The sequence below is a fragment of the Orycteropus afer genome, unplaced genomic scaffold (genome assembly GCF_000298275.1).
Source record: "Orycteropus afer afer isolate SDZICR_OR568_19922 unplaced genomic scaffold, OryAfe1.0 scaffold00164, whole genome shotgun sequence".
Lineage (NCBI taxonomy): Eukaryota > Metazoa > Chordata > Mammalia > Tubulidentata > Orycteropodidae > Orycteropus > Orycteropus afer.
Genome location: NW_006921751.1, coordinates 4,032,056 through 4,058,039, shown reverse-complemented (window position 1 = coordinate 4,058,039; position 25,984 = coordinate 4,032,056). Strand labels below are relative to the sequence as shown.

Genomic DNA, 25,984 nt, shown 5'->3' with positions numbered 1-25,984 from the left:
CCAATCCTGATACCACGTTTTTCTTCATATAGTCCAGCTTCTTGGATTATTTGCTCAGCATATAGATTGAATAAGTGTGGAGAAAGAATACAACGCTGATGCACTCCCTTCTTGATTTTAAAGATTTTTGGATGTTGATCTTGTATCCTGTGACTCTGCTAAATTTTTCAATTAGTTCCAGTAGATGTTTTTCTGAGTCGCTTGGGTTTTCTAGGTATAGGATTATATCACCAGCAAATAAGGATAGTTTGTCTTCTTCTGTAGCAATTTGGATGGTTTGATTTCTCTTTCTTGCCTTATTGCCTTGTCTAGGCCTTCCAGTAAAATGTTGAATAGAAGTTGTGATAGAGGGTATCCTTGTCTGATTCCTGTTTGCTAGGGAATGGCTTTAGTCTCTCTCCATTGAGAATAATGTTGGCTGTTGGTTTTGCATAAATGCCCTTTATTATGTTGAGGAATGTCCCTTCTGTTCCTATTTTGCTGAGAATTTTTATCAGGACTGGGTGTTGGATTTTATCAAATGCCTTTTCTGCATTGATTGCTATGATCATGTGGTTGTTTTTCTTTGTTTTATTTACATGATAGATGACATTGATTGTTTTTCTGATGTTGAACCATCCTTCCATACCAAGTATGAACCCCCACTTGGTCATAATATATTATTTTTTTGGTATGTTGTTGGAGTCTATTGTCTAGAATTTTGTTGAAGATTTTTGAATTTATATTCATCAGAGATATTGGTCTGTAGTTTTCCTTTTGAGTGATGTCTTTGCCTGGTTTTGGTCTCAAGGTTATGCTTGCTTCATAAAATGAATTTGGGAGGGCTCCATCCTTTTCTATGTTCTGGAATAGAGTAGCACTGGTGTCAGTTCTTCTCTGAACAATTGGTAGAATTCTCCAGTGAAACTGTCTGGGCCAGGACTTTCTTTTTGTTGGTAATTTTTTTTTATGACCTGTTCAATTTTTTCTTTTGTTATGGGTCTGTTCAAAATTTCCACCTCAGTCTGTATTAGTTCAGGTAAGTAGTATGTTTCTAGAAATATGTCCATTTCTTCTAGATTTTAAAATATGTTGGAATAGAGTTCTTCATAGTATCCTGATATTATCCTTTTAATTTCTGTTGGTTCTGTTGTGACATCACCCAATTCATTTCTTATTCATTTTATTTGTATTTTTTCCCTCTTTTCCCTTGTTAAATTTCCCAATGGTTTGTTAATTTTATTAATCTTTTCAGAAAACCAACTTCTAGTCTTGTTGATTTTTTCTGTTGTCTATCTTCTGTTTAATTTATTTCTGTTGGAATCTTTATTATTTCTTTTGTTCTGGTGACTGAAAGCATTTTTTGCTGCTCTTTTTTCATTGTTGGTGATGTTGCGTTAAGGTGTTTATTTTGGCTCTTTCTTCTTTTTTGATGTGTACATTTATTGCTATAAACTGGCCTCTGATCATTGCTTTTGCTGCATCCCAAAGATTTTGCTATGTTGTGTTTTCATTCTCGTTTGATTAAAAAAATTTTTTAATTTCAGTTTTTTAATTTCTTCTATTACCTAGTTTTCCATGAGGGTGTTATTCAGTTTCCATGTATTTGTTTTTTTTCTATTGATCTTCCTAGTCTTGATTTCTAATTTTATAACGTTGTGATCTGAGACTATGCTTTGCAGTATTTCAATGTTTTTACATTTATTGAGGCTTGCTTTGTGGCCTAACATATGGTCTGTCATGGGGAATGTTCCACATGCACTGGAAAACAATGTATATTGTGCTGTTGTTGGGTGAAGTGTTCTGTAGATGTCTATAAGGTCAAGTTGGTGGAATGTATTGGTTAGCTCTTCTGTGTCTTTGTTCAGATTCTTTCCAGTTTTGTCTTTGATTGAAAGTTGAGTATTAAAGTCTCCTACAATGACTGTGGAGTTACCTATTTGTCTTTTCAATTCTGTTAAAGTCTGATTAATGTATTTTGGGGCTCTTTCATTGGGTTCAAAAATATTTATTATGGTTATATCCTCTTGTTCAACTGATCCTTTAATCATTATATGATGCCCTTCCTTGTCTCTTATGGTGGTTTTTGTCTTAAAGTCAGTTTTATCAGAGATTATTATTTCCACTCCTGCTCTTTTATGGTTGCCATTGTTGATATATCTTTTTCCAACCTTTGATCTTTAGTCTATTTTTGTCTTTGTCTCTAGTTGTGTCTCTTGTAGATAGTATATTGATGGGTTATGTTTTCTTATCCAGTCTGTAACTCTCTATCTCTTGAGTGGTGCATTTAATCCATTGACATTCAGCAAAATTATTGACAAATATTAATTTGTTGCTGTCATTTAGTTCTGTGTTTTTTTGAGGTGTTGCTGATTTCTTTGTTCCATGTAATTTTATGTACTGAGCTCGTTTTGTTATGAGTCATCATAAACAAAGGAAGTTATCACTTCCTTCATTGCTATTGTTTTAGTATTTGCTAAATATTTGTAGTACTCCTCTTGTTTATTTTTATTTCAAGGTTTGCCATTTTTCTTTGAGGTTACCCTGTGATTTTCTTCCCAAGTGTTCTGGTTACCTAGTGCCGCTCTGACAAGAAATATACCACAAATGGAATGGCATTAACAAACAGGAGTTTATTCGTACAATTTGGAGACTTTAAGCCCAAGTTCAAAGTGCCAGGCTCTAGGGCCTGGGTGAAAGCCCTTCAACCTTGGGGTCCAGCTCTGCCTCCTTCTCCTGGTCCACTGGAGCTAGAGGCTTTTCTTCACTCAGACAGTTGCTGGCTGCTGAGGCTGAGAAGCTCCAAGGTTGACAAGTAAAAAGGCACAGTCCTGATGTTACCAAACTACACGGCAGGCCATTAACTTAAGTCCATTATAAGTCCCAAGGTTGGCAGAGCATAGCAGGCTGCTGAACAATGACCCAGCTACATGCAGGGTCCAAGCATGCCATAAGCTAGAGACCATGCCCAAGGTTTCTCCTTATGTACAGGAAGCAGATCACATCCCAAAGGCAGATACTCAGCTGCTTGTAGTAGATCCCATCATGGAGTTGATTGCCAGTCTCATCATGGGGAATAACTACCACTAGCTGCCCAGCCACTCAACCAGGCCCAGCTAAGTTGACAGACAGACATAATCATCACATCAAGTTTAGAATAATCTGTTCTATCTTGCAACTGTCTTGACTTCCTCACCATTTAGAGGTTCTGCAACTACACAATTTTTTCCCTCTTTTTGATTTGTAGTTGTCCTCATTTGCCAATTGATATCTTTGGTTCCCTATTTACAGTCTTGTAAGCTTATTTACTTCAGATACTTCCATAACTGGGCTGATTTCTGGGTTATGTCATCATGTGTGTTAATGGTCAGTTGTTGTTTGCTGGTTGCTGGTTCTCTGTCCAAAGCGCTCCCTTTAGCATCTCTTGTAAGGTTGGTCCAGTTTTAACAAATTCCTTTAATTTCTGCTTATCTGCAAAGGTTCTAATTTCACTATCATGTTTGAGGGACATTTTTTGCTGGGTATATACTTGTTGCTTGGAAATTTTTTTCTTTCAAGGTTTTATATATACCATCCCATTGCCTCTTTGCCTGCATGGTTTATGCTGGGAAATCAGAGCTTCTTATTATTGGTTGCCCTTTGTAAGTAACTTCATTTTTCCCATGCTGCTTTCAGGATTCTTTCTTTGTCTTTGGTTTTGGTGAGTTTGGTGATGATATGTTTTGGTGATTTTCTTTTAGGGTCAATCCTGTTTGGGGTTCGTTGGACTTCTTGAATGGATATATTCTCATCTTTCATCATATCAGAGAAATTCTCTTCCAACAAATCTGCTATTTTCTCTGTGGTTTTATTTGTCTTTTCCTGTTCTGGAATTTCAGTTCCACATTGGTTATTCCTTTTGATTGGATCCCACCTGAACCTTAGGCTTTCTTCATTTTGTTTTTATACCTTTTTCTGATTGGTCCTTTTCCAAAGAAGTATTCAGGTATTTGTCTTCAATCTCACTAATTCTGCCTTCCATTGATTCAGTTCTACTCCTTTGCCTATTTAAAGTGTTATCTATTTCTGAATATTTAGTATTGATCTTCTGGATTTCTATCTGTAGATTTTGTATCATTTCTAATTTTTCATTTATTTTGTCATTTTATTCTTCATTTGTCTTTCAAAATTGTTCTAGTGTTTTCCTCAATTTTGTCAGTGTTTTCCTTGATCTGCCTCTCAATCTGTTGAATGTACCTAAATATAATTCAGTTGAATTCCTTATCAGGGAGTTTCAATTCCTGAATTCCTTATCAGGGAGCTGCTTCTTCCTCAAGGATGTGTTCTGGGTCTGTATGCTGGCACCTTGTTTCTACTGCTTTATCTTGCTTCTTTGTGTGGACTGTAAAGGTCTGTTGTCTCAGAGACATTGTGATGTTTTTGTGTTTATATTTAATTGGTGATTTTATGTTGGAGTGATTAGCCCAAGATTTTAATTTTCTTTGTTTTATTTGAATGTTATCTGAGTAAGTAGGGCACTGTGCTCCTCTGTTTGCTAGTTGACAGCACTTAATGCACTCACTGCATGTCTCCTTTCCCATTGTCAGCCTCCCGTATATCTGTGCTGTCCTTGGCAAGTGGAGCCTATTCTTTGGTCCCTGGAATCTGAACAAGAATGCTGTTGCTTTAAATATCCAAAATGGCCACTGCTTGTAAACATTCAAAATGCCCTCCAGATACCCGAAAGTCCACAGTTCAATTTGTCTCTTTCTTTGCTTTTTCCCTCTTCAGTCATCAGCCACCAGCACAGTTGTCCATGAAGCCTTGGTGAGCAGGGCTGATTTTTAGGTTTATTCTCAGGTGCTGACACCACTGTGTAATATTCAGGCTGTCTGTGCCATCAGGAGGAGCTCTGGTAGCATAGTGCATAAGGCACTTGACTGCTAACCAGAAGGCTGGAGGTTCAAACCCACCAGCCATTCCTCGGAAGGAAGGTTGCGCAATCTACTTCTGTAGTGATACTGCCTCAGAAACCCAAGGGGGGGTTGCTATGAGTCGGGTCTGACTTGACAGCATGTCACATCACGTCATGCCATCGGGATAGCTGACAGTCCACAGCTCTGTTTGTCTCCTTATTCACTGTTTTCATTCAGATTCTTCTACTAGTTGGTGTTTAATCTACTTCTATGTCCTTTGCTTCAAAGCTCAGGGGTCCAGGATAATCTTCTGTACCTGTGTCAATTGGTTTCTCTTTTCTTTGTTGAAGAGCATCTATGTAGCTTGTTCTGTCTATTCTGGCACCTTACTGGAAGTCTCCATACTTTTTATCTTATAAGAGAAAAATGAAAGAGAAGTGAGTAGAGGGAGGAGGTACCTCACTACTACCAAGAAAGAAGAGTTTGGAACAGCATGTGTCCTAGGGTGGCTGTGCTGAGAACCTCCTAGACCCAGGGGAAATTGATGCCAAGACCCATGGATATCTCCAAGGCCCGTAGATATTGAAAGGAGACAAGGATCTTCCCTTAGAACTAGTGCCCTGAATTCAGACTTCTAGCCTCCTAAACTGTGAGAAAATAAATTTGTTTGTTAAAGACATCTACTTCTGGTGTTACTATTATAGCAACACTAGAATAACTAAGATACTTCACCCCCTTTTTTTAATTGACCAGTCACTAAATGGACATGGAGGCAGCATCTTCTGACCTCCTCTAACTCCACAAGAGGAAGACAGAATCACCATCAGCAGCCCAAGGCTTATTCTTATGAGGCTGGACATGCTGCCACCCTCCAGCCTTTTTGCCAACTTTGTTTGACACCAGCTGTCTTTGTCACAGTACTCACTATTTCTCTTCTGGGTTCAATATTTGTTGCAATGGCCACACAGAACTCATAGACTGTACTCACAATTATGGTGTTCATTAAGGAAGTAACAGGCTACAATTCAAGTTTAGAAATGTGTTCAGGATACAGTTCTTTGATTAGGGCAGTCTCCTGTCTCTTGTGCCCTCAGACATGCCTCTCTAGCCCTTGGCTTCTCAGCATGGCCTCTGCCTTTGTGGGCCAGGTAATCCTGCCACTCTGTCTTGTGCCTGTTGGTTCCACTGCCACTGTCTCTCTGTTGGGGCATCTCTCAACCAAGGAGGTCCAGCCTAGGGATTTCAGGTCTAAGGACGCTGTCTGTTTCACCTCCAGCTCTTCTCTCTTGATGGCGATGAGATCCCCTCTGCCTGTAGGAGGGCTCATTTTAAGCCAGGCAGAGTGACAGAACTAACAAATCCCAACATCAGAGTTCTGCACACCTTATTTGCCTGGTCCCACCTAGTAATCTAGTAGGCGTTACAAGCACTATGGCTAGAAAAACCATGCCAAATAATTCACTGCACTATAGCAGTATTCATTCTTCTTCTTCTTCTTTTTTTCCCTTCAATTTGTTTATATAGAGCAAAACATTTTCTAGTTCAAGAATTTCTACATGTATGTTTCAGTGACATTGATTATTGATTACATTCTTCATGCTGTGTAACTATTATTGCTATCCTTTCCAAATTATTCCACCACCATAAACATAAACTCAATGCCCCTTGAGCAAAAACTCCCCTCCCCCACCACCCCTGGTAACCACTAATAATCTTTAATTTTTATACGTTTGCTTATTTCATATAAGTGAGATCAGACAGTACTTGCCCTTTTGTGAATGGCATAATTTCATTCAGCATAATATTTTCAAAATTCATGTTGTGGCATGCATCAAGACTTTATTTCTTTTTATGTATAATATTCCATTGTATATACATACCACATTTTATTTATCCATTCATCTGTTGATACACATTTTGGTTATTTCCACACTTTGGCTGTTGTGAAAAGTGCTGCAGGGAACATTGATATTCAGGTTTCTGTTTATGATCCTGCCTTTACTTCTGTGTATATACCTAGGATTAGTGTTGGTATTGCTGAGTCAGATGGTAGTTCTGTGTTCAGCGTTTTGAGGGCTTGTTAAACTGTTCTCCATAGCCCAACTGTGCTCCACAGCCAAAGTGTTCTCCACAGTGGCTGTACCATTTTACATTCCCACCAGCAATGAATGAGGCTTCCAATTTCTTAACACTCTTGCCAATACGTATTGTTTTCAATTTTTTTTTGTTCCATGCCATTCTGATGGGGGTAAGGTGGTATCATTGTGGTTCACTTCCCATTATTTTGAGAAAGGAAGTCAGAAAAGTTGTTTTCTATGCACACTCCCTTCCCTTTTCCCCGAGTCATGCTTTTTTCATTTTTTTTTTTTTTTTTGCTCAGTAGACTGTGCCATTGATATCATTTATAGTTAGAATCAGAGGTAGGAAACATTCTTGGTTTACATGACTTCTTATTCTCCTTTCTGGGAATAATACAGTTCTTGCACTAGACAATAGTCACAAAATTTATCTACAAAGTCAAATATATTTTGCCTTGTTAGGAATACAAAAACCAAAAAATCCCAACCTTGTTTCTGTTGTTTCATATGTCTTCTCTAAACTGTTATTTAGAGCAAAGACTTAATCAGATTCAGGGTTGATATTGTTTTCTTCAAGAGATGCGGTTCTGTACTTCCATCAGGTAGTATTAAAATCTGATTGTGTCTCTTTTGAGACATTGTTGTTGTTGTTGTTGTTATGTGCCGTCGAGTCAGCCCCGACTCATAGCGACCCCTCCTTGGGTTTCCGAGGCAGTATCACTACGGAAGTAGGATTGCCCAACATTAGCAGGCATTAATGATCATTGCCTAGGTCTATTTAAAACAGAATTGTGAAATGTTGATATTTTAATTCTACACCAAAATTATTCCCTATTTATTAGCTGGAATTCTTCTATAAAAGTAAACATCTGTCATCAACTATTTGATTACTTTGAGATATTGTTTCTGTAGACAGGAAAGATAAATGCTTGATTCATTCTTTTTCTATTAGTTTTCAAAATAAGTTGGTCCTTAGAATCCTCCAAAGATGACCAATGAAGTTTTTTAAAAGAGTATTACTATTAATTCAATGTTACAAATATGTTTGATGTATTTCAGCCTATTGTAATTATTCTTATTGATGTGCAAATTTTTCTTTATTGGCTAAAAGGAACCTCTTCAAAATGGACTCCTGAGTAACTTTGACATGACCCCAGTAGTTTTTGTTAATTTCCTTGCTCTCTAGTATGACAAGTAGTTTTAGCCTTATTTTGAAATTCCATGTTCTAATTCATGGACTCAGCATGATTTATTTTAGTGGAAAATGATGTTTAGAAATACCTGGAACTTTAGGTGGTCCTACTCCTGGGTTGGTCATCATTTCTGGGTCTTTTCAGTGAAATGAGCCAGTGCTGTGGATTGAGTTTTCTTCAAGCAGACACTGAGATGAAGTTTGGTGTGCAGGATATTTATTAGGCATCAATACCTGTTAAAGGAAGGTGGAAGGATTAGACAGAGGGGGAGATTGACTTGTAAAGTCTTGGCTGACCCATCAGAGATCTGTAGAGTGAATATTGCCAGTCCAAGTTATCCCATAAAAAACCAAAAAAAAAAAAAACAAAAAACCCAACCCACTGCCACTGAGTCGATTCCAACTCATAGTGACCCCCAGTGGGTTTCTGAGATACAAATCTTTACAGAAATAGATTACCCTGTCTTCCTTCCACGGAGTGGCTGGTTGGTTTGAATTGCCAGCCTTCTGGTTAGCAATCAGATGCCTTAGGCACTGTGCCACCAGAGCTCCTTGGTCTGGCTGAAATTGCCAGGCCTTTTTATTACCATCTCAGTCATTGAATGCTGTCTGCCTTGGGAAAAGACTTGGATGAGGATGCTCTCTGCAGCTGAGGCAGAACATGTGTTACCCAGATCATTCTTTGAAGGGGGATGGGAGCAGCTCATCTCCATGTCAACAACAGCTAAGGAATAATAATTTTTTAAATAAGTAGAAAATAGATCCTACATTTATAGTGAGAGTTCCAATTCAAATTCAGGACTATAGTGCTCTTACCTAAAAAATCAAAACCAAACTCATAGCCATTGAGTCAGATCCTACTCATAGCGACCCCTCCTTCGGTTTCTGAGGCAGTATCACTACAGAAGTAGATTGCCCAACCTTTCTTCTGAGGAGTGGCTGGTGGGTTTGAACCGCCAGCCTTCTGCTTAGCAGTCACATGCCTTGGGCACTATGCCACCAAAGCTCCCATAGTGCTTTCATATAAACTTATCAATTTTATGGAACCCCAGGGCGGCACAAATGGTTAAGTGCTTGGCTGCTAACTGAATGGTTGAAGGTTTGAGGTGCAAAGGCACCTCAGAAGAAAGGCTTGACAGTCCAAAAGGAGCCACTGAAAACCCTATGAAGTACTGTTCTGTTTTGGAACACATGGGGTCACCATGACTTGGAATCAACTTGATGACAACTCTTTTTTTTTTTCTTAAATCAATTTTACATCTCTGTCTTTCTCTCATGCTGGAAATTATGATTCCCAGTGACACCAACATACTTACTCACTGTATCCCACAATATTCACACAACACTGTAATTTTAGGGATTTGTTGTTTGGTGCCATTGAGTCTGTTCTGACTCATGTTGTTGTTGTTGTTGTTGTTATATGCCATCGAGTCGGCCCCGACTCATAGTGACCCCTTCTTGGGTTTCCGAGGCAGTATCACTACGGAAGTAGATTGCCACATCTTCCTTCCGAGGAGTGGCTGGTGGGTTTGAACCGCCAGCCTTCTGGTTAGCAGTCAAGTGCCTTAGCCACTATGCTACCAGAGCTCCTGTTCTGACTCATAGCGACCTTAGATACAAAACAAGGAAACACTGCCTGCTGCTGCACCATCCTCACAATTTTTGCCACTGTGTCAGTCATGTCATTGAGGATTTTCCTCTTTTTCACTGACTTTCTACTTTACCAAGCATGATGTCCTTTTCCAGGGACTGGCCTCTTCTGACAACATTCCAAAGTACATGAGAAAAAACCTCACCATCCTTGCTTCTAAGGAACATTCTGGCTGTACTTCCTCCAAGGCAGATTTGTTCATTCTTCCGGTAGTCCATTCAATATTCTTTGCCAACACCATAATTCAGTGTATCAGTTCATCCGTGTTTCTATTCATTGTCCAGCTTTTACCTGCATATGCAGTGATTGAAAACTCCATGGCTTGAGTTAGGTGCACCTCAGTCCTCAAAGTGATTTCTTTGCTTTTTAACATGTTAAAGAGATCTTTTGCAGTATATTTGCCCAAGGCAATGCCACTTTATTTCTTGACTGCTGCTTTCATGGGCATTGACTGTGGATCTAAGGAAAATGAAATCTTTGACAATTTCAATCTTTTCTGCATTTGGCATGATGTTGCTTAGTGGTCCAATTGTGAGGTGTTTTTTTTTCTTTATGTTGAGGTGTTATTTATAATGAGAATCTTTGATCTTCATTAGTAAGTGCTTCAAGTCCATTTTGCTTTCAGCAAGCAAGGTTGTACCAACTGCATATTGCAGGTTGATAATGAGTCTTCCTCTAATCCATAATGCTGCATTCTTATTCAAATAGTCTGGCTTCTTGGATTATTTGCTCAGCATACAGATTGAATTAGTATAGTGAAAAATATAACCCTGACGTATACCTTTCCTGATTTTAAACCACAGAGTATTCCCTTGTTCTGTTAGAACCACTCTTCTCGATCTACATACAGGTTCTTCATTAGCACAATTAAGTGTTCTAGAGTTCCCATTCTTTGCAATGTTATCCATAATTTGTTATGATTTACGTAGTCAAATGCCTAAAACCACAGGTAAACGTCTTTCTGATATTCTCTGTTTTCAGGCAAAATGTATCTGACATCAACAGTGATACCCCTTGTTCCATATCTTCTTCTGAATCCAGTTTGAAATTCTGGAAGATCCTTATTAATGTATTACTGCAACCATTGCTGAATTTTCTTCGCAAAATTTTACATATGTGATATTCATGATATTGTTTGTTCATTTTTGAAAGGATCACCTTTCTTTGGCACAGGCACAAATATGGATCTCTTCCAGTCAGTTATCCAGGTGGCTGTTGCCCAAATTAATTGGCATAGGTGAATGATTGTTTGCAGCTTTGCATATGTTTGTTAAAATATCTCAATTTGTATTCCATCAGTTCCTGGAGCTTTGTTTTTCACCAGTGCCTTCTGTGCAGCTTAGACTCCTTCCTTAAGTACCATCAGTTCTTGATTGTATGTTACCTTCTGAAATGGTTGAATATATTGACCAATTCTTTTTAGTACAATGTTCCTTCCATTTTGTTTGATACTTCTTGTGTCTTTTTGTATTTTGCCCATAGAATCTTTCAGTATTGCAACTTGAGGCTTGAATTTTTTCTTCAGTTTTTTTCAGCCTGAGAAATACCAAGCATTTGCTTTCCTTTTGGTTTTCTAACTCCAGGTCACATTTCAGTATAATACTTTACTTTGTCTTCTTGAGCTGCCCTTTGAAATATTCTGTTCAGCTCTTTTATTTCATCATTGCTTCCATCTGCTTTATCTACTCTAAATTTAAGAGCAAGTTTCAGTGTCTTCTGACATCCATTTTGGTATTTACTTTTCTTTCCTTTCTTTTTAATGACCTTTTGCTTTTTTCATGTATGATGTCCTTGATGTCATCCCACAAACTTGTCTGGTCTTCAGTCATTAGTGTTTAATGCATCAACTCTATTCTTGAATGTAGCTCACCTGAATCTATTCTAAATTCAAGTGAGATATAATCAAAATTCACACTTCAGCTGTCTTGGATTTGTTTCAGTTTCTTCAGCTTTAACTTGAACTTGGGTTATACAGTCAAATTATTATTGAAAGGGGCTCAAGTAAAGCCATGTTTTTCTCTTTTTCTCAAGTTGATTTTTCACTGTTAATTCCTGCCCAGCAAATACTACTCATCTTTCTATGCACTTTGCCTCAAACTTGAGCTTCATTTGTACTAAAATCCCAGGGAAAATTTGCTGTCTCCTGTGGACCTTTCTGAAAAGCTGTTTTCCTTGCCTGGAATGTCCTTTCCCTTTCCTTAACTCAACTAACTCAGACCTGCTTAAGATACAGGTGCAGGTGTCATCTCCTCCTGGAAGCTTTCCCTGAGCAATTGAAGTTGATCAGCTAGGCTCCTATGAAACCAAGTGCATCTTTCTGCTCTTGAAATTATGGATGTGCACAAAAATAATCTGTTCACATGTTTGCTTCTCCTTGTAGACTGTAATTTATTTGAGGACAGATGTGTCTTATTTATCACTGAATCTTTAGTCTCTTGTTCAAAACCCAGTATGAGTACTAGAGATGTAATTTTACAGAGCCCTTCCAATTCAGACCCATTTTGATGTGGCCTACAAAGCAATGAAAAAAGTAGTGATTGTACCCAGTTTCTGAACCTCATGACTGTGGGTGTGTTAAGGCTCAAGTCTTGAGTGGGAGTTGGGAATGGTATAAAACACAGGATTAGAGAGGGTTGAGAGTGAGGGCTGAAATAAGACTCAGGGTGGAGGAAGGGCTAGAAACACCTGTGGCAAATGTTACTTTATAGAAAAAAAAAAATTTAAAAGGTTTATTTAGCCATAATACAGCCATATGAAAATTGCCTCCTTTGGTTTGATCCATGGAAAGTACTCAATAAATGTTTGTTGAACTTAATCATTTAACCAATGACATGTGCTCAACCCTCCCCTCCTTGTCCTCTTCTGTAATTTTGTATTGTTGTTGTTATTGTTAGGTGCTGTTGAGTCATCTCCAACTCATAGTGATGACCCTATGTGCAGCAGAAAGAAACACTGCTCAGTCCTGTGCCAGCCCCATGATCCTTGCTATACTTGAGCCCATAGTTGTAGCCACTATGTCAATCCAACTTTTTGAGGGCCTTCCCCTTTTTGGTTGATTCTCCACTTTACCAAGCATGATACCCTTCTCTAGGGAATGGTACAGTCTTACAACATAACCAAAGTAGATGAGACAAAGTCTGGCCATTCTCACTTTCAAGCAGCATTCTGACTGCACTTCTTCCAGGACAGATTTGTTAGTTCTTTTAGCAGTCCATGGTACTTTCAGTGTTTTTTGCCAACACCAAAACTCAAAAGCATCAATTCTTCGGTCTTCCTTATTTATTGTCCAGCTCTCACATGCATATGGGGTGAATGAAAATGCCATGGCTTATGTTAGGTGCACCTTAGTCTTCAAGGAGATATCCTTGCTCTTAAGCACTTGGAAGAGGTCTTTTGCAGTAGATTTGCCCAATGCTGTATGTCATCTGATATCCTGACTGCTGCTTCTATTGATGTTGATTGTAGAACCAAGTAATATAAAGTCTTTGACAACTTCAATCTTTTCTCCATTTATTGTGATGCTGCTTATTGGTCAAGTTGTGAGGGTTTTTGTTTTCTTTGTATTGAGGTGTAATCCATACTGCAGACTGTAGTCTTCAATCTTCATCAGTAAGTGCTTCAAGTAGTCCTTACTTTCAGTAAGCAAAGTAGTGTCGTCTGCATATCACAGGTTGTTAATGAGTCTTCCTCCAATCCCAGTGCCACATTTTTCTTCATATAGTCCAGCTTCTTGGATTATTTGCTCAGCATAAAGATTGAGTAAGTATGGTGACAAGATACAACGCTGATGCACCCCCTTCTTGATTTTAAACCATGCAATGTCCCCTTGTTCGGTTTGAATGACAGCCTCCTGGTCTACGTACAATGCATTTTTATATTTTGTACTAAGTTCTGCAAGTTACCCAAATTATCGTTGGCACACTTAAGAGTAGCACTACAAAGTTTAGGAAAATGAATCATATTTTTGAAGGAATATTAGCCCAAATGAAGATTTAGTAAACAAGAAATTCCCTTAAAATCGCCACACAATTCTCCACCACTCCAGTTTCTTTTTTGTTTTGTTTCTGCCACCATGTAATTTCAGATGAATTGCTTTAACTTCTCCAGACCTCAGTTCCCTCTTTTTCAAAAGTTAGGGATTAGATTAGTTAATATTTATGCTCCGTTTTAGGTCTAAAACTTTTTTTTTCTTTTGTTGTGGTTTGAGTATCTAAAACATTTGTAACATCTCACAAATTAAAAGGTTGGGCAATCTACTTCCATAGTGATACCTCCTTGGAAACCCAAGGAGGGGTTGCTATGGGTCAGGGCCGACTCGATGGCACATAACAACAACAACAACACAATTAAATTGCTTTCTTCAAGCACTAGAATGCAAGATAAATAAATTTTTTCTTATTTTTTGAAAATGTAATGACCAATTTTAAAAGATAATCTTGTCTGTATTTTTGTTGTAGTATACATATCATGACCTTTCCTTTGGGAATACAGCCTTCCATTTCAGCATTGTAAATGGTATGTAACATAGGAGCCTCTTTGGCATCAATGAGTCCTGCCTCTGACAAGTATTGGCTTTGTAATTTCAGGCAAATTACTTAATCTTGCTAGGCTTCAATTTCCTCATGATTTGTAAAGTAGAAAATCAGAAAAAGAGAGGAAGACCCTCGACAAGAAGGACTGACACAGTGACTGAACAGTGTGCTCAAACATAGCAATGATTTTGAGGAGGGTGCAAGACTAGGCAAAATTTTGTTCTGTTGTACATAAGGTTGTTATGAGTAGGAACTGACTTGATGGCACATAACAACAACAAGATGAGGATAATAATGTGCTTTGTAAAGTTATTGTGAGGATTAGATAATAAATATAAAGTGCTTAGCACAAAGCCTGGCCAATAGGAAACACTCAATATATGTTACTCATTGACATCAAGTCCTGACTCAGCAACCCTCAGGACAGAGTGGAAATGTCCCATAGGGTCTTCAAGGCTGTAATCTTTACAGAAGCAGACAGCCACATCTTTCTCCTGCCTAGTGGCTGGTGGATTTGAACTGCCAACCTTTTGGTTAACAGCCAAGCACTTAACTGCTGTACCACCAGGGCTCCCCAATATATGGCACCTAATGTTATTAAAATTTGTCCCAGATTCTTCCTAATCAACATATAAACACATTTTATAATGTAACCACTTACATCATAAATTGGGGACTGATTCATTCAATAAATATTTATTGAGTTAATTAATTAATTAGTGACCAGAATTTTCCTGATGGAAACTGACCTAAAATACTTTTTTTTTCCTCTTTGCAGGTTTTATACTGTACTTTAAACACACCAAAAGTTGATATGGAAAGACTCTTAGGAGTACAAATAGGTCTTGAAGATTTCATATTTGCCCATGTGAAAGGACTTATGAAAGAAGTGAATGTGTATAAATCCGAGGATTCACTTGGTCTCACCATTACAGACAATGGTGTTGGGTACGCTTTTATAAAGGTAAGTTTTTTTTTTTCTTTTTTTAAAAAATCCCAACTGTATGACCTAATTGAGATTAAATTTAAGAAAAGCTATCATGTCAAACAAAGTTAGAAATGATTCTCAGAATGAGAGTCCCTCAGCAAGAAGTGATGGATTGGTAATGTTTCACTTTGATTTAAAAATATATGTGATATACCTTGTTCACCATCTTCTTGACTTCCCTTCAGTTTAAACTTCTTCTGGGATTGAGAGCTTATTGGAAAGGAAAGTCTGGTCCTGGTCCTTACTCATTATCCATATAAGCTCTTCCAGGTCTGTAGCTCATTAACGTCTGATGAAGTCATGCCGATTTCACTGATTTAGTAGCACTTCCATCTGCACATATTTTTGGTGTACCTTATTTGCTACTATAAAAATGTTCTTCAACATTATCTGAATCAAAAATTCATTTATTTAAATGCAAATTGCAATATAGAGCTGTAAAGTCAAGAAAAAGAAGTTTGAAAATAATATGATAAATTATAAGAATTGAGGAGTGGTAGAAAGAAACAGACTCACCTTTGAACAATGACAGTTGCATATGTGTAATAAGTAGTTGTAATAATAACAACTAATATATCAAGTGCTTACCACGTAGTAAGAAAGTTATATATATTTTCTCATTTAATCTTTGTAACTGTTCTATTTGTTTGGTACTATGCTTTTTTCTTTTCACTTATTTTTTTGTTCAGGTATAACTAATAGTTAAAATGCAGAACATTTTTTTAAATTATTATTTTTTTTGTTGAGAATATCCATAGCAAATATACACCAATATTTCCTACATGCACAATTCAGTGACATTGATTACATTCTTCGAGTTGTCCAACCATTCTCATCCTCCTTTTCTGAGTTATTCCTCCCCTAGTAACATAAACTCACTGTCCCCTAAGTTTCCTATCTAATCTTTAAAGTTAGAATGCACAGATTTTAAATGTACAATTTAATAAACGTTTACATGTATACATCTGTGTAACCACTACCCAGTTGAAGGTATAGAGCATTTTTACCACCCCAAAGGCTCTTGTGTGCCCCTTTCCTGTCAACATTCTTCATTCCCTGAAGATACTACTATGTGACCTCTAGCCCCATAGTTTTTCTTGTTCTAGTACATTATCAGTGGAATCATAATTATATCCTACCATTTCTGGGTTATTATTTTTTTTTCATTCAACATGATATCTGTTAGATTTATCCATGGTAGATACTATTAGCAACTACTCTTTGGCAGATGTAGAATCAAGGCCAGGAAGGATAAGTAACTTGCCCAAAATTATACAACTGAACAAATTCAGCATTTGAATATAGTGATTTGACTCCCAAGCTAGCATTCCTAACCACTAAGCTAAGAATTAGTGCTAAGTTTCATGCCACAGAACAAGTTTTGTGCCTTTATTTTATCTAAATTCCTAATTTGCTTTTGTATTGTCATCATTGAAGAAATAGTCTTGGGGAAGTTATCTGCTTAACTGTAAATAGTACTTTATTTAACTTCCCACTTGATAGATTGGCTATTTTTAGCTCTGCAAGAGATATGACTGTACTGAAGGTTGAGAGGGTGACCAAATGGAAAATCCGAGAGTTGGGAAAGTCATGTGGGATTATCTAGGGGAAGCTCAGGACATGAGGCACATGCAGCAGTGCCTTTCTAATGTTAGCAGAGAAGAGCTTGGAAGATTTGCAAACATACGTGGACTTTCTAGATCTTGTCCTCTGACGTCCAAAAGCTTGTATTTCTATTATTATTTTAAGTGCTGTATCAAACATGTCTGTGCCTCAGAGTACTAGTCACTATCCCTGTAGAGACAAGGAACATGGTGGGAAAGGAGAAAGTGGAGCAAAAGCCAAACTGCCAACATATGGTTCAACTTAGAAGAGAGTTGAAATCATATTGTGTACAAGATTTATATAAAAAATGTATTTTTTGAAATTATAGAGAAGTTGTGATAATAATACAAAGGATTCCTGTATCTTCTATCCAGATTTGCCACTTTTTACTACTTTGTAATATAGGTTTTCTTGTTTTTTACATTATGCCCATTTGTTGTTGTTGTTAGGTGCCATCAAGTCGTCTCCAGCTCATAGCAACCCTGTGTACATCAGAACCTGTCTACCTGGGTGAGCCTGCTGGTATTTGAAATACTGGTGACTTAGCCTCTACCCTCACAGCAACATGCAAGCCACCACAGTATGACAAACTGGCCGATGAGTGGTGGTTATGCCCATTTACCCTTTAATATTTTAGTGTATATTTACTAAGAGTAAGGCTATTCCATTATGTACAACTATAGTACGTTTATGAAATTCAAGAAATCTAACACTGATATAATATTTTAAAACTAATCTAATGGTCTATATTGCAGCTTTACTATCTGTCCTAATTGTCCTTTTTAGCATTGTTTCCCCCAACAGTTTCCCATGCAGGTTTAATCAAGAATCATGCATTTCATTTAGTTTTCATTTAGTTTTGGTTTTCTTTAATCTAGAATAGTTCCACACATCCATCTATAGGATGTCCCTCGATTTGGGCTTGTCTGATGCTTCCTCATGTTGACAATTGGTTATATATGTGTTTTTGCCAGGAGAATTACAGAAATGATGCCATATTCTTCTCTTCTTGAGTCCTTGGATGGTGCAAATGGTTAAGTGCTTGGCTACTAATATAAGGTTGGTGGTTTGAACCCACCCAGAGGCACCTCAAAAGACAAGCCCAGTGATCTGCTTCTGAAAGGTCACAGCCTTGAAAACTTAATGGAACAGTTCTACTCTTTACACATGGGGTCACCATGAATTGGAATTGAGTTGGTGGCAGCTAACAACATTCTCAGTGCACTGCATCAGAAGGTCCATGGTATTGATTTATCCCACTATTATTGATGTTAATTTTCATTCCTGATGAAACTTTTCAGGTGAAAAGACAGTAGATTTAAACATTTATGATTATAGTACTCAAATCTCAACATTTCCTAACACAAAATATAGTATATAAATAATCAGAAAATTCAACATGTCTTTACTTACAACACCACCTATAAATTCCTAATACAGTTAAAGGCAGAGGTTGACATTATTTTTCTATAAAGGACTTGTTGTTGTTATGTGCCGTCAAGTCAGACCCAACTCATAGTGACCCCCTCCTTCGGTTTCCCAGGCAGTATCACTATGGAAGTAGATTGTCCCATCTTCCTTCCGAGGAGTGGCTGGTGGGTTTGAACCGCCAGCCTTCTGGTTAGCAGTCAAATGCCTTAGCCACTATGCTACCAGAGCTCCCCTGTAAAGGACTAGATAGTTAATATTTAAGGCTTTGTGGGCCATATGGTTCCTGTTGTAACTACTCAACTTTGCCATTGTAGCTTGAAAACAGCCATAGATAATGCATAAGTGAATAAGCATGACTTTTATGGACACTGAAACTTGAATTTCATATAATTTTCATGTCACAAATACTATGCTCCTTTTGATATTTTTTTAACCTTTAAAAAGGTGAAAACCATTTATAATTTTCAGGCTGAATAAAAACAGGTAATAGGCTGAATTTGGCTTATAAGCCACAATCTGCTGATGCCTGGTTTAAGAGAAGAGACATATATTTTCAGATTCAGAATAAAAATAAGGATTTATATCATGAAACTAAAAATGAAGTTAAATTTACATTTTCTTTAAAGACCAGAGTTCATATTGAATTGAAATGTGAATAACCACAAAACCTGTCATACTCAGAATACTCTCATATTTCATATCTCATGTTGTTGTTGTGTGCCGTCAAGTTGGACCCGACTCATAGCGGCCCCTCCTTGGGTTTCTGAGGCAGTATCACTACAGAAGTAGATTGCCCAATCTTCCTTCTGAGGAGTGGCTGGTGGGTTTGAACTGCCAGCCTTCTAGTTAGCAGTCAAGTGCCTTAGGTACTATGCTACCAGGGCTCCTATATAGAAGTCTTTATTATTTGGAGTACTGTTTAGTAAAACTAAAATGTATTACATTTTAGAGTGATCTTCATTCTGAGAAATAGGATGATCACATATTCCTAATTTTTGCTAATTTAATTATCCAGAGGTAAAAAACAGCAAGGCTGTAGTATAGGAGGTCAAGGGGACAGGGTGCCTTTTATTGGAAGTTAGGATCTATGAATAGCAGGATGTAAAGTGAGACTAGAAGTGATGACCTAAGAAAATAGATAATGGTTGAGATCTGGGAGTCAGGATATAGATGAAAAACAGATTCTGTGGAAGGAAAGGGGAAGTAGACAGGTAAAGTGGTCAAAGAAGGAAATTTCAGAGTTCAGAGGTGATAGATCATTTTGGATAACTATAACCCAAAACAAGGAGCTTTGGTGTCACAGTGGTTAATGCACCTAGCTGCTAACAAAAGGGTTGGCAATTTGAACCCACCAGCTGCTCCATGGAAAAGATTAGGCAGTCTGTTTCTGTACAGATTTACAGCCTTCGAAACTCTGTGAGGCAGTTCCCACTCTGTTCTATAGAGTTGCTGTGAGTCATAATTGACTCATTGGCAGTGGTATGTTTATAACCCGAAACACTGCTGCAGAATCAGAAGACCTTGGGCTCTAGACCTGACTTTCTTCTTCTTCTTCTTCTTCTTCTTCTTTTTTGACTAGCCATCTGATCTTGTTAGTTAGATCTATCTGATTCTACGTGTTTTGTGGAAATGGCATGGCATGGCATTTTACAATTATACCACCTTAGTTTGAGATCCAGTTTTGCTGTTTAGAGGCTGTGCTGTTTTGGTCAAGCTGCCTAATCTGGTGTCTTGGTTTTTTCATACATTAAATGGAATAATAAGTATTCTCCTAGCATTGTTGGGCAAGAAGTGGTGCACTGGTTAAGTGCTTGGCTGGTAACTGAACATCAGCTGTTAGAAACCACCAGCTGGTCCACAGGAGAAAGATGTGTCAGTACACTTCCATAAAGGTCACAGCCTTTGATACCCTGTGGGACATTTCTGCTCTGTCCTATAGGGTCACTGTAAGTCAGAATTCATTAGATGGCAATGAGTTTAGGATTGTTGGAGGATTAAATAAGGTAACTATTTATAATATTTATAATTATAATGTGAGTGTTATTTTATTCTTACAAATAAGGTTTGGGGACAGTGTTGGACGGGTCAGTAGCACAGATCTGAAAGTTGCTGAGCATTGTGACTCAGACAATCATTGTGCCTGATGCTCAAGGTTTTGAGGAGGGTAGGATGCTATCCTAGAGTTCTACTAATGTCTCTGATGAGAAGATGGAGTTCTATAACTATACGGGATGAATATAATGGAATATACTATAATAAAGATCTGAAATGGTTGAGAATCTTTGGGTTTATATATATTGTAAATTCTGTCTTCCAAAAAATAATAATGAGTTCCTTCTGTCCTTGCAGCATTAAGTTGGAAAGCCAGGTAAGAGAAAGTTCATGTGTTATACAGAGAATGATATAAGTGATCCTGTAAATATAAGCATAGAATTAGTGCATCTCTTTTTTCTGCTCTTAACCCTTTGTAGCTGAGTAGCATATTTAGCAATGTTAGTAATCTCTAACAAGTTATAGTACAATTATCAAATTGTGGTGTAGTAAATTACATAATGTGGCTTTCTAGCCATAGTCTTTGTAAACTCTGTAGTGGAATTTGCCACGAGCAACTGAATAGCTCTTGATTGTTAAAGTTATCTACCTGGAGTATTTCTGTTGAGAGTGGCATGAAGCAACCTTCTGGGGAAGTTCGGTCTCTCTGAGGTGGATAGAATTCTAATGTTGGGATTGGTTAGTTTGGCCATTCTGCCAGGCTCAATAGGAGCCCTCCTAGAGGGAGAAGGAATCTCTCACTGCTGGCTGAGAGACACACATTGCTGAGAGAGAGATGTGAGAGACACGGAGAGGCATGCACTGCTGGGAGAGAGCTGAGAGATGGTGGGCTGAGAGAGACTGAGCCTGTTCTTGAATTTGAATTATAGCCTGTTACTTCCCTAATAAACCCCATAATCTGTGAGTTCTTTGTGGACACTGCAGTGAATTACTGAACCTAGCAGAGAGGTGGTGGGTGCTGTGGGAGGAATGGTTGGTGTCAAGGTTGGTGAAAGCAATGGTTGGAGGGAGGCCCCATATCTGGCCTTGCAGGAATAGGCCTTGGGCTACTGATGGTGATTCTCCTCTTGTGGGGTTAGAGGAGGTCAGAGGATGGGGCCTCCTTATCTCTTTGGCAATTAATCTCCAGAAACTCATTTCAGTTGCTACTTCATGCTTTACCCACTTAGAAGGATAGGGCTCAGGAAACCCGTAGAATGTATATTCAAATTCTCCAACTTTTTTGCTTCTATGTGGAGTTGACTTTATGATGCTTTTCTTTAGGTCCTTTATATCATCCTGTCTCCTTGTCCCAGATCCTGTTCTGCTGCCTCTGATAACTACTTTGATTTTTCCCTTGCCCATCTGTATTCTCACTTGACTGCCTGTTCTGACTTTTGGTAACTTCCTTTCTTTCCTCTGCCTAGACACCCTTCTGATGACCTCTGTGACTACTCACAGGCTGGGTGAGTCTAGGTTCCTGTTACTTTGACTTTTACTAAGTTCCTGTTACTCTGACCTTTAATTTGGTGATAAGGTTTATATATATCTTTAAGATCTTTTACTTTATGAATTCTATGTAATCATAGTGGCTAAGGCACTTGACTGGTAACCAGAAGGCAGGCGGTTCAAACCCACCAGCCACTCCTTGGAAGGAAGGTTGGGCAATCCTACTTCCGTAGTGATACTGCCTCGGAAACCCAAGGAGGGGTCGCTATGAGTCGGGGCTGACTCGACGGCAAACAACAACAACAACAACATGTAATTCTTATTTTAAATAAAATTATAACAATAAGTCTTAAAAATGAAAATAATATGTAACAGGACACTGAAATTTGTATAGTATAATTGATTAAAGAAAAATTGGAATACAAATGAAGAAAAAGTAAAGTTAAACAGATTTTTTTGAATTCTCTTAATGGCTTAAGATTGGTTATGTAACAGAGTATTTAATAAAGAATTTTTATAATTTTTTTTCTTTAGACATTAATCTTTTATTTGACCTTGTTTATTTTTCTGTGACAGTTTAGAAATTCCAGTTTTACTAAGTGGCGTATTTGTGGTTACTGTCATTTCTGTTGGTTATATAAGGCTAATACATATTTATAATAAAATAATGTCAGATTTTGAAAGCTATAGTTTCCTTGCTTTATAATTAACTATTTGTGGTGACAAATAAGAGGACACAGTGTTTAAAGTGCTTGGCTACTAACTGAAAGTTCAGTGGTTCAAACCTACCATCCCCTCTGTGGGAGAAAGATGAAACAGTATGCTTTTGTAAAGATTTATAGCCTTGAAAACCCTATGGGGCAATTTTACTCTGTTTTATAGGGTCATTACTGACTATTTATAAATTGACTTGATGGTATTGGGTTTGGTTTGGTGGGTTTTGGGTAACAAATAATATGCTCTGTTTGAAATGGCATTGTGTCATTTGCATAATTCCCCTTAACAGTTACCATGGCAGTGAACATAGAAATATTCTTAAAATTTTGGAGTAAAAGGAAGCGGACTATGAGTTTTGTTATATTATCAAAACCAAAACCACACTCACTTCTGTTGAGTCAGATCCGACTCACAGTGACCCCTACTTGGGTTTCCAAGGCAGTATCACTATGGAAGTAGATTGCCCAATTGTCCTTCCAAGGAGTGGCTGGTGGGTTTGAACCACCAGCCTTCTGGTTAGTGGTCAAATGCCTAGGCACTATGGCACCAGAGCTCCTTTTCGTATATTATAATTTAAAAATTAAAAATGGCTAATCTTTCCACTTCAGTCTTTTACAACTTTTTTTTTTTTTTTTTTTCTGGTAATAATATTATGGAGATGCTTGGGTACATGAGATCAGTCTATCTCATGACTTTCAGGCACAAAGATCACCCCACTGGTCCCACCTAACACCTACCAAGGGTGGGGAATACACATACTTTATTAAACATTAGCAGCAGCCCCTAATACTTCTATCTGATCATCCCTATGAAGAATTCTGTGATTCCTGAGGTAGACTGTGGCCTTCATGTTGCCCAGTTCCTTACCACTGTGAAAGATCTTGTACATCCTTCTGTAGAGCTGTTGCCACTGAAGAATTTTCTAGAGCAATTATCCTAAAGGTCCTTTCAGAAATTTTTGTTGCCGTCTTGGCCTTATTTTGAGACTCTGCATCATGGATGGTTGGTGGATGTGGTGTATAAAAGTAAGACAAATTTAAGAAAGATTAACTTGAAGCTTCTCCTTGGGTTCTGAGTTGTCATCACTTACATAAATAAAAAATGGTAGTATAAAATTACCCTTAAAACAAAACAAAAAAAAAGCCAAACTAACTGCCATTGATTTGGATCCAACTCATGATGATCCCTCCTTGAATTTCTGAGGCAGTATTACTACAGAAGTAATTACCCTTACTGGCTTTCAAAATAGTAAGCACACCTATCTTTGGTTAGGTATCACTCTTAGCTAAGATTATACTATTTGAGTCTTTGCATTGATAACTGAGGTTTAGAAAATGTAGCCAGTAGGAAAAACTCAACCTCTGTTCTTATGAGCCTCATGTTGAAATGATTCAGAGATCATTTATGGTACGACTTTTCCATGGCAATCATTGTGCTAGGCACAGGGCATACAATGGTGAATGTCCCCTAAAACATTACAATTTAGTATTAGTGATTGGAAGGTAAATGAACAATTACAGGGTAGTATGTTGAACTTTAGGAGTCCCTGGGTGGTACAAACAGTTAAGCCCTTAACTACTACTAGCTAAATGGTTGGTGGTTTGATCTTACTTAGAAATACCTCAGAAGACATGGCTGGCAATCTTTTTCTGAAAGGTCACAGCTTTGAAAACCCTATGGAACAGTTCAACTCTGCACATACGGGGTTGCCATGAGTTGGAATCAACTTTACAGCAACTAACAACAACAACAAACGTCAAACATGGAAAAGTTGCTTATCTTTCTAAGTCTCAAATTTCCGCATCTGTTATGTGAGAGTCTCTTAAAAGTTAGAATTAAATGAGGTAGCAAATGTGAAGTGCTTAGCTTAGAGCTCAGTGTAAGGAGAAAAAATACTGTAGAGCATGAGAGTTGCACCTTGCCCTCTCTTGGGGAGGGTGGGTGGGGAGACTAGAAAATGTCAGGTAAAGCTTCCCAGAGGAGGTAGGAAGATTGAGGTTGAGTTCTGAATGATCAAGAAGAGGAAGAGATGGAGGTGAGATGTTTGTCTTTTGTTTCTTAGTCTTCCATCTGTAATTGAGCCTTGAACTACATTGCTAATATGTCAATACATTATATAAATTACCCCATGAGTATGAAAAGTTATGTTGTACAGTTCTATTTTACATTATATGTTACGGGTAATTTTCTTTTTTTTCAGAGAATCAAAGCTGGTAGCCTTATTGACTCTGTTAAAACAATCTGTGTGGGAGATCATATTGAATCCATAAATGGAGAAAGAATCGTTGGATGGCGTCATTATGATGTTGCTAAGAAGCTAAAAGAATTAAAAAAAGAGGAACTATTTACCTTGAAGTTAATAGAACCTAAGAAGGCATTTGGTGAGTCTCTCTCTCTCTCTCTGTGAATTGCTTCCATCTCTGGCTTATCTTAGGGAAGTGTGTCTTGTGGTACCACAAGCCATAGTATACCTCCTTATGTAACATATCACTTAGGAGCCCACTGCTTATAAGGAATAGAACTATTAAAGGAAGATAAAGAGAAAAGAACTTTCCTTGTAGTGGACATTTTTCTAAAAAAGACATTTTGAATAAAGAAGTTCAGTGTCTAGTGGCTTTGAATTTGTTGTGCCTGTACCACCTTCTAAGAACAGAACATTGTATTTCATTCAATTTGCTGAGCAGTACAATTGTTGATTGAATTCTTGACATCATAATAACTGTCTTTCATGGACCTCAACAATAAAAATTTCAGTTACACATGGAATCAGTACTTAAAATAGTTATCTATTTTAAAGACTTACTTCACCAATATTTTTCCTCCATTGGCATTTTAAATTTGGCAGCATGGGATGGTATGAAATTACTTCAGTCTGATGTGAAATCTATACTTGCTTAGGTTTAGCCATGGCAGCTGTATCCCAACTGCTGTTCAAACCCCTAGGGCCATCTCCTCTACAGGAAAAAGTGCCAGCTTCCCTCTCACTACCCAGCACTATTTTAATGAGCACAAATGATGGCCTAATGTTCATCAGTGTTAAAATATCTTCAGCAGAATCATTCCAGGCCTGCCTCATCCACAACCCCACCCACCCTATGTTCTCTCCTCTGCTCACAGAAATAAATATTCCTTATATAGTAAAACCTGTGAAAGATGGAACCGGTGCAAGGCAGAACCTGTCAGAGAAGGAAAACCCAAATGTTTTCTAGTAGGAGAGATAGAAAAGTAGTAAGACTACACTGTCCAAGGCAGAAAACTTTCAACACCCACAAAAACAAGGCTGTCCTGTCGAGTTCCAGCTCTCACAGGTTTCATTATAGTTTGTTTCTAGGAGGCTTTCTCATAGGAGCTCTGGTAGCATAGTGCCTAAGGCACTTGACTGCTCACCAGAAGGCTGGCGGTTCAAACCCACCAGCCACTCCTCGGAAGGAAGGTT

The 25,984-nt window shown here is 37.9% G+C and overlaps 1 protein-coding gene across 1 annotated transcript in view; it reads left to right on the top strand.

Moving 5' to 3' along the window:
• Positions 1-25,984, top strand: part of GIPC2 (GIPC PDZ domain containing family member 2) — a 208,385-nt gene that overhangs the window by 83,350 nt on the left and 99,051 nt on the right. The window contains exons 2-3 of the mRNA XM_007946503.1: positions 15,106-15,291; positions 24,749-24,929. Of these exons, the coding sequence (XP_007944694.1) occupies positions 15,106-15,291; positions 24,749-24,929 (367 nt within the window). The remainder of the gene's footprint in view (positions 1-15,105; positions 15,292-24,748; positions 24,930-25,984) is intronic.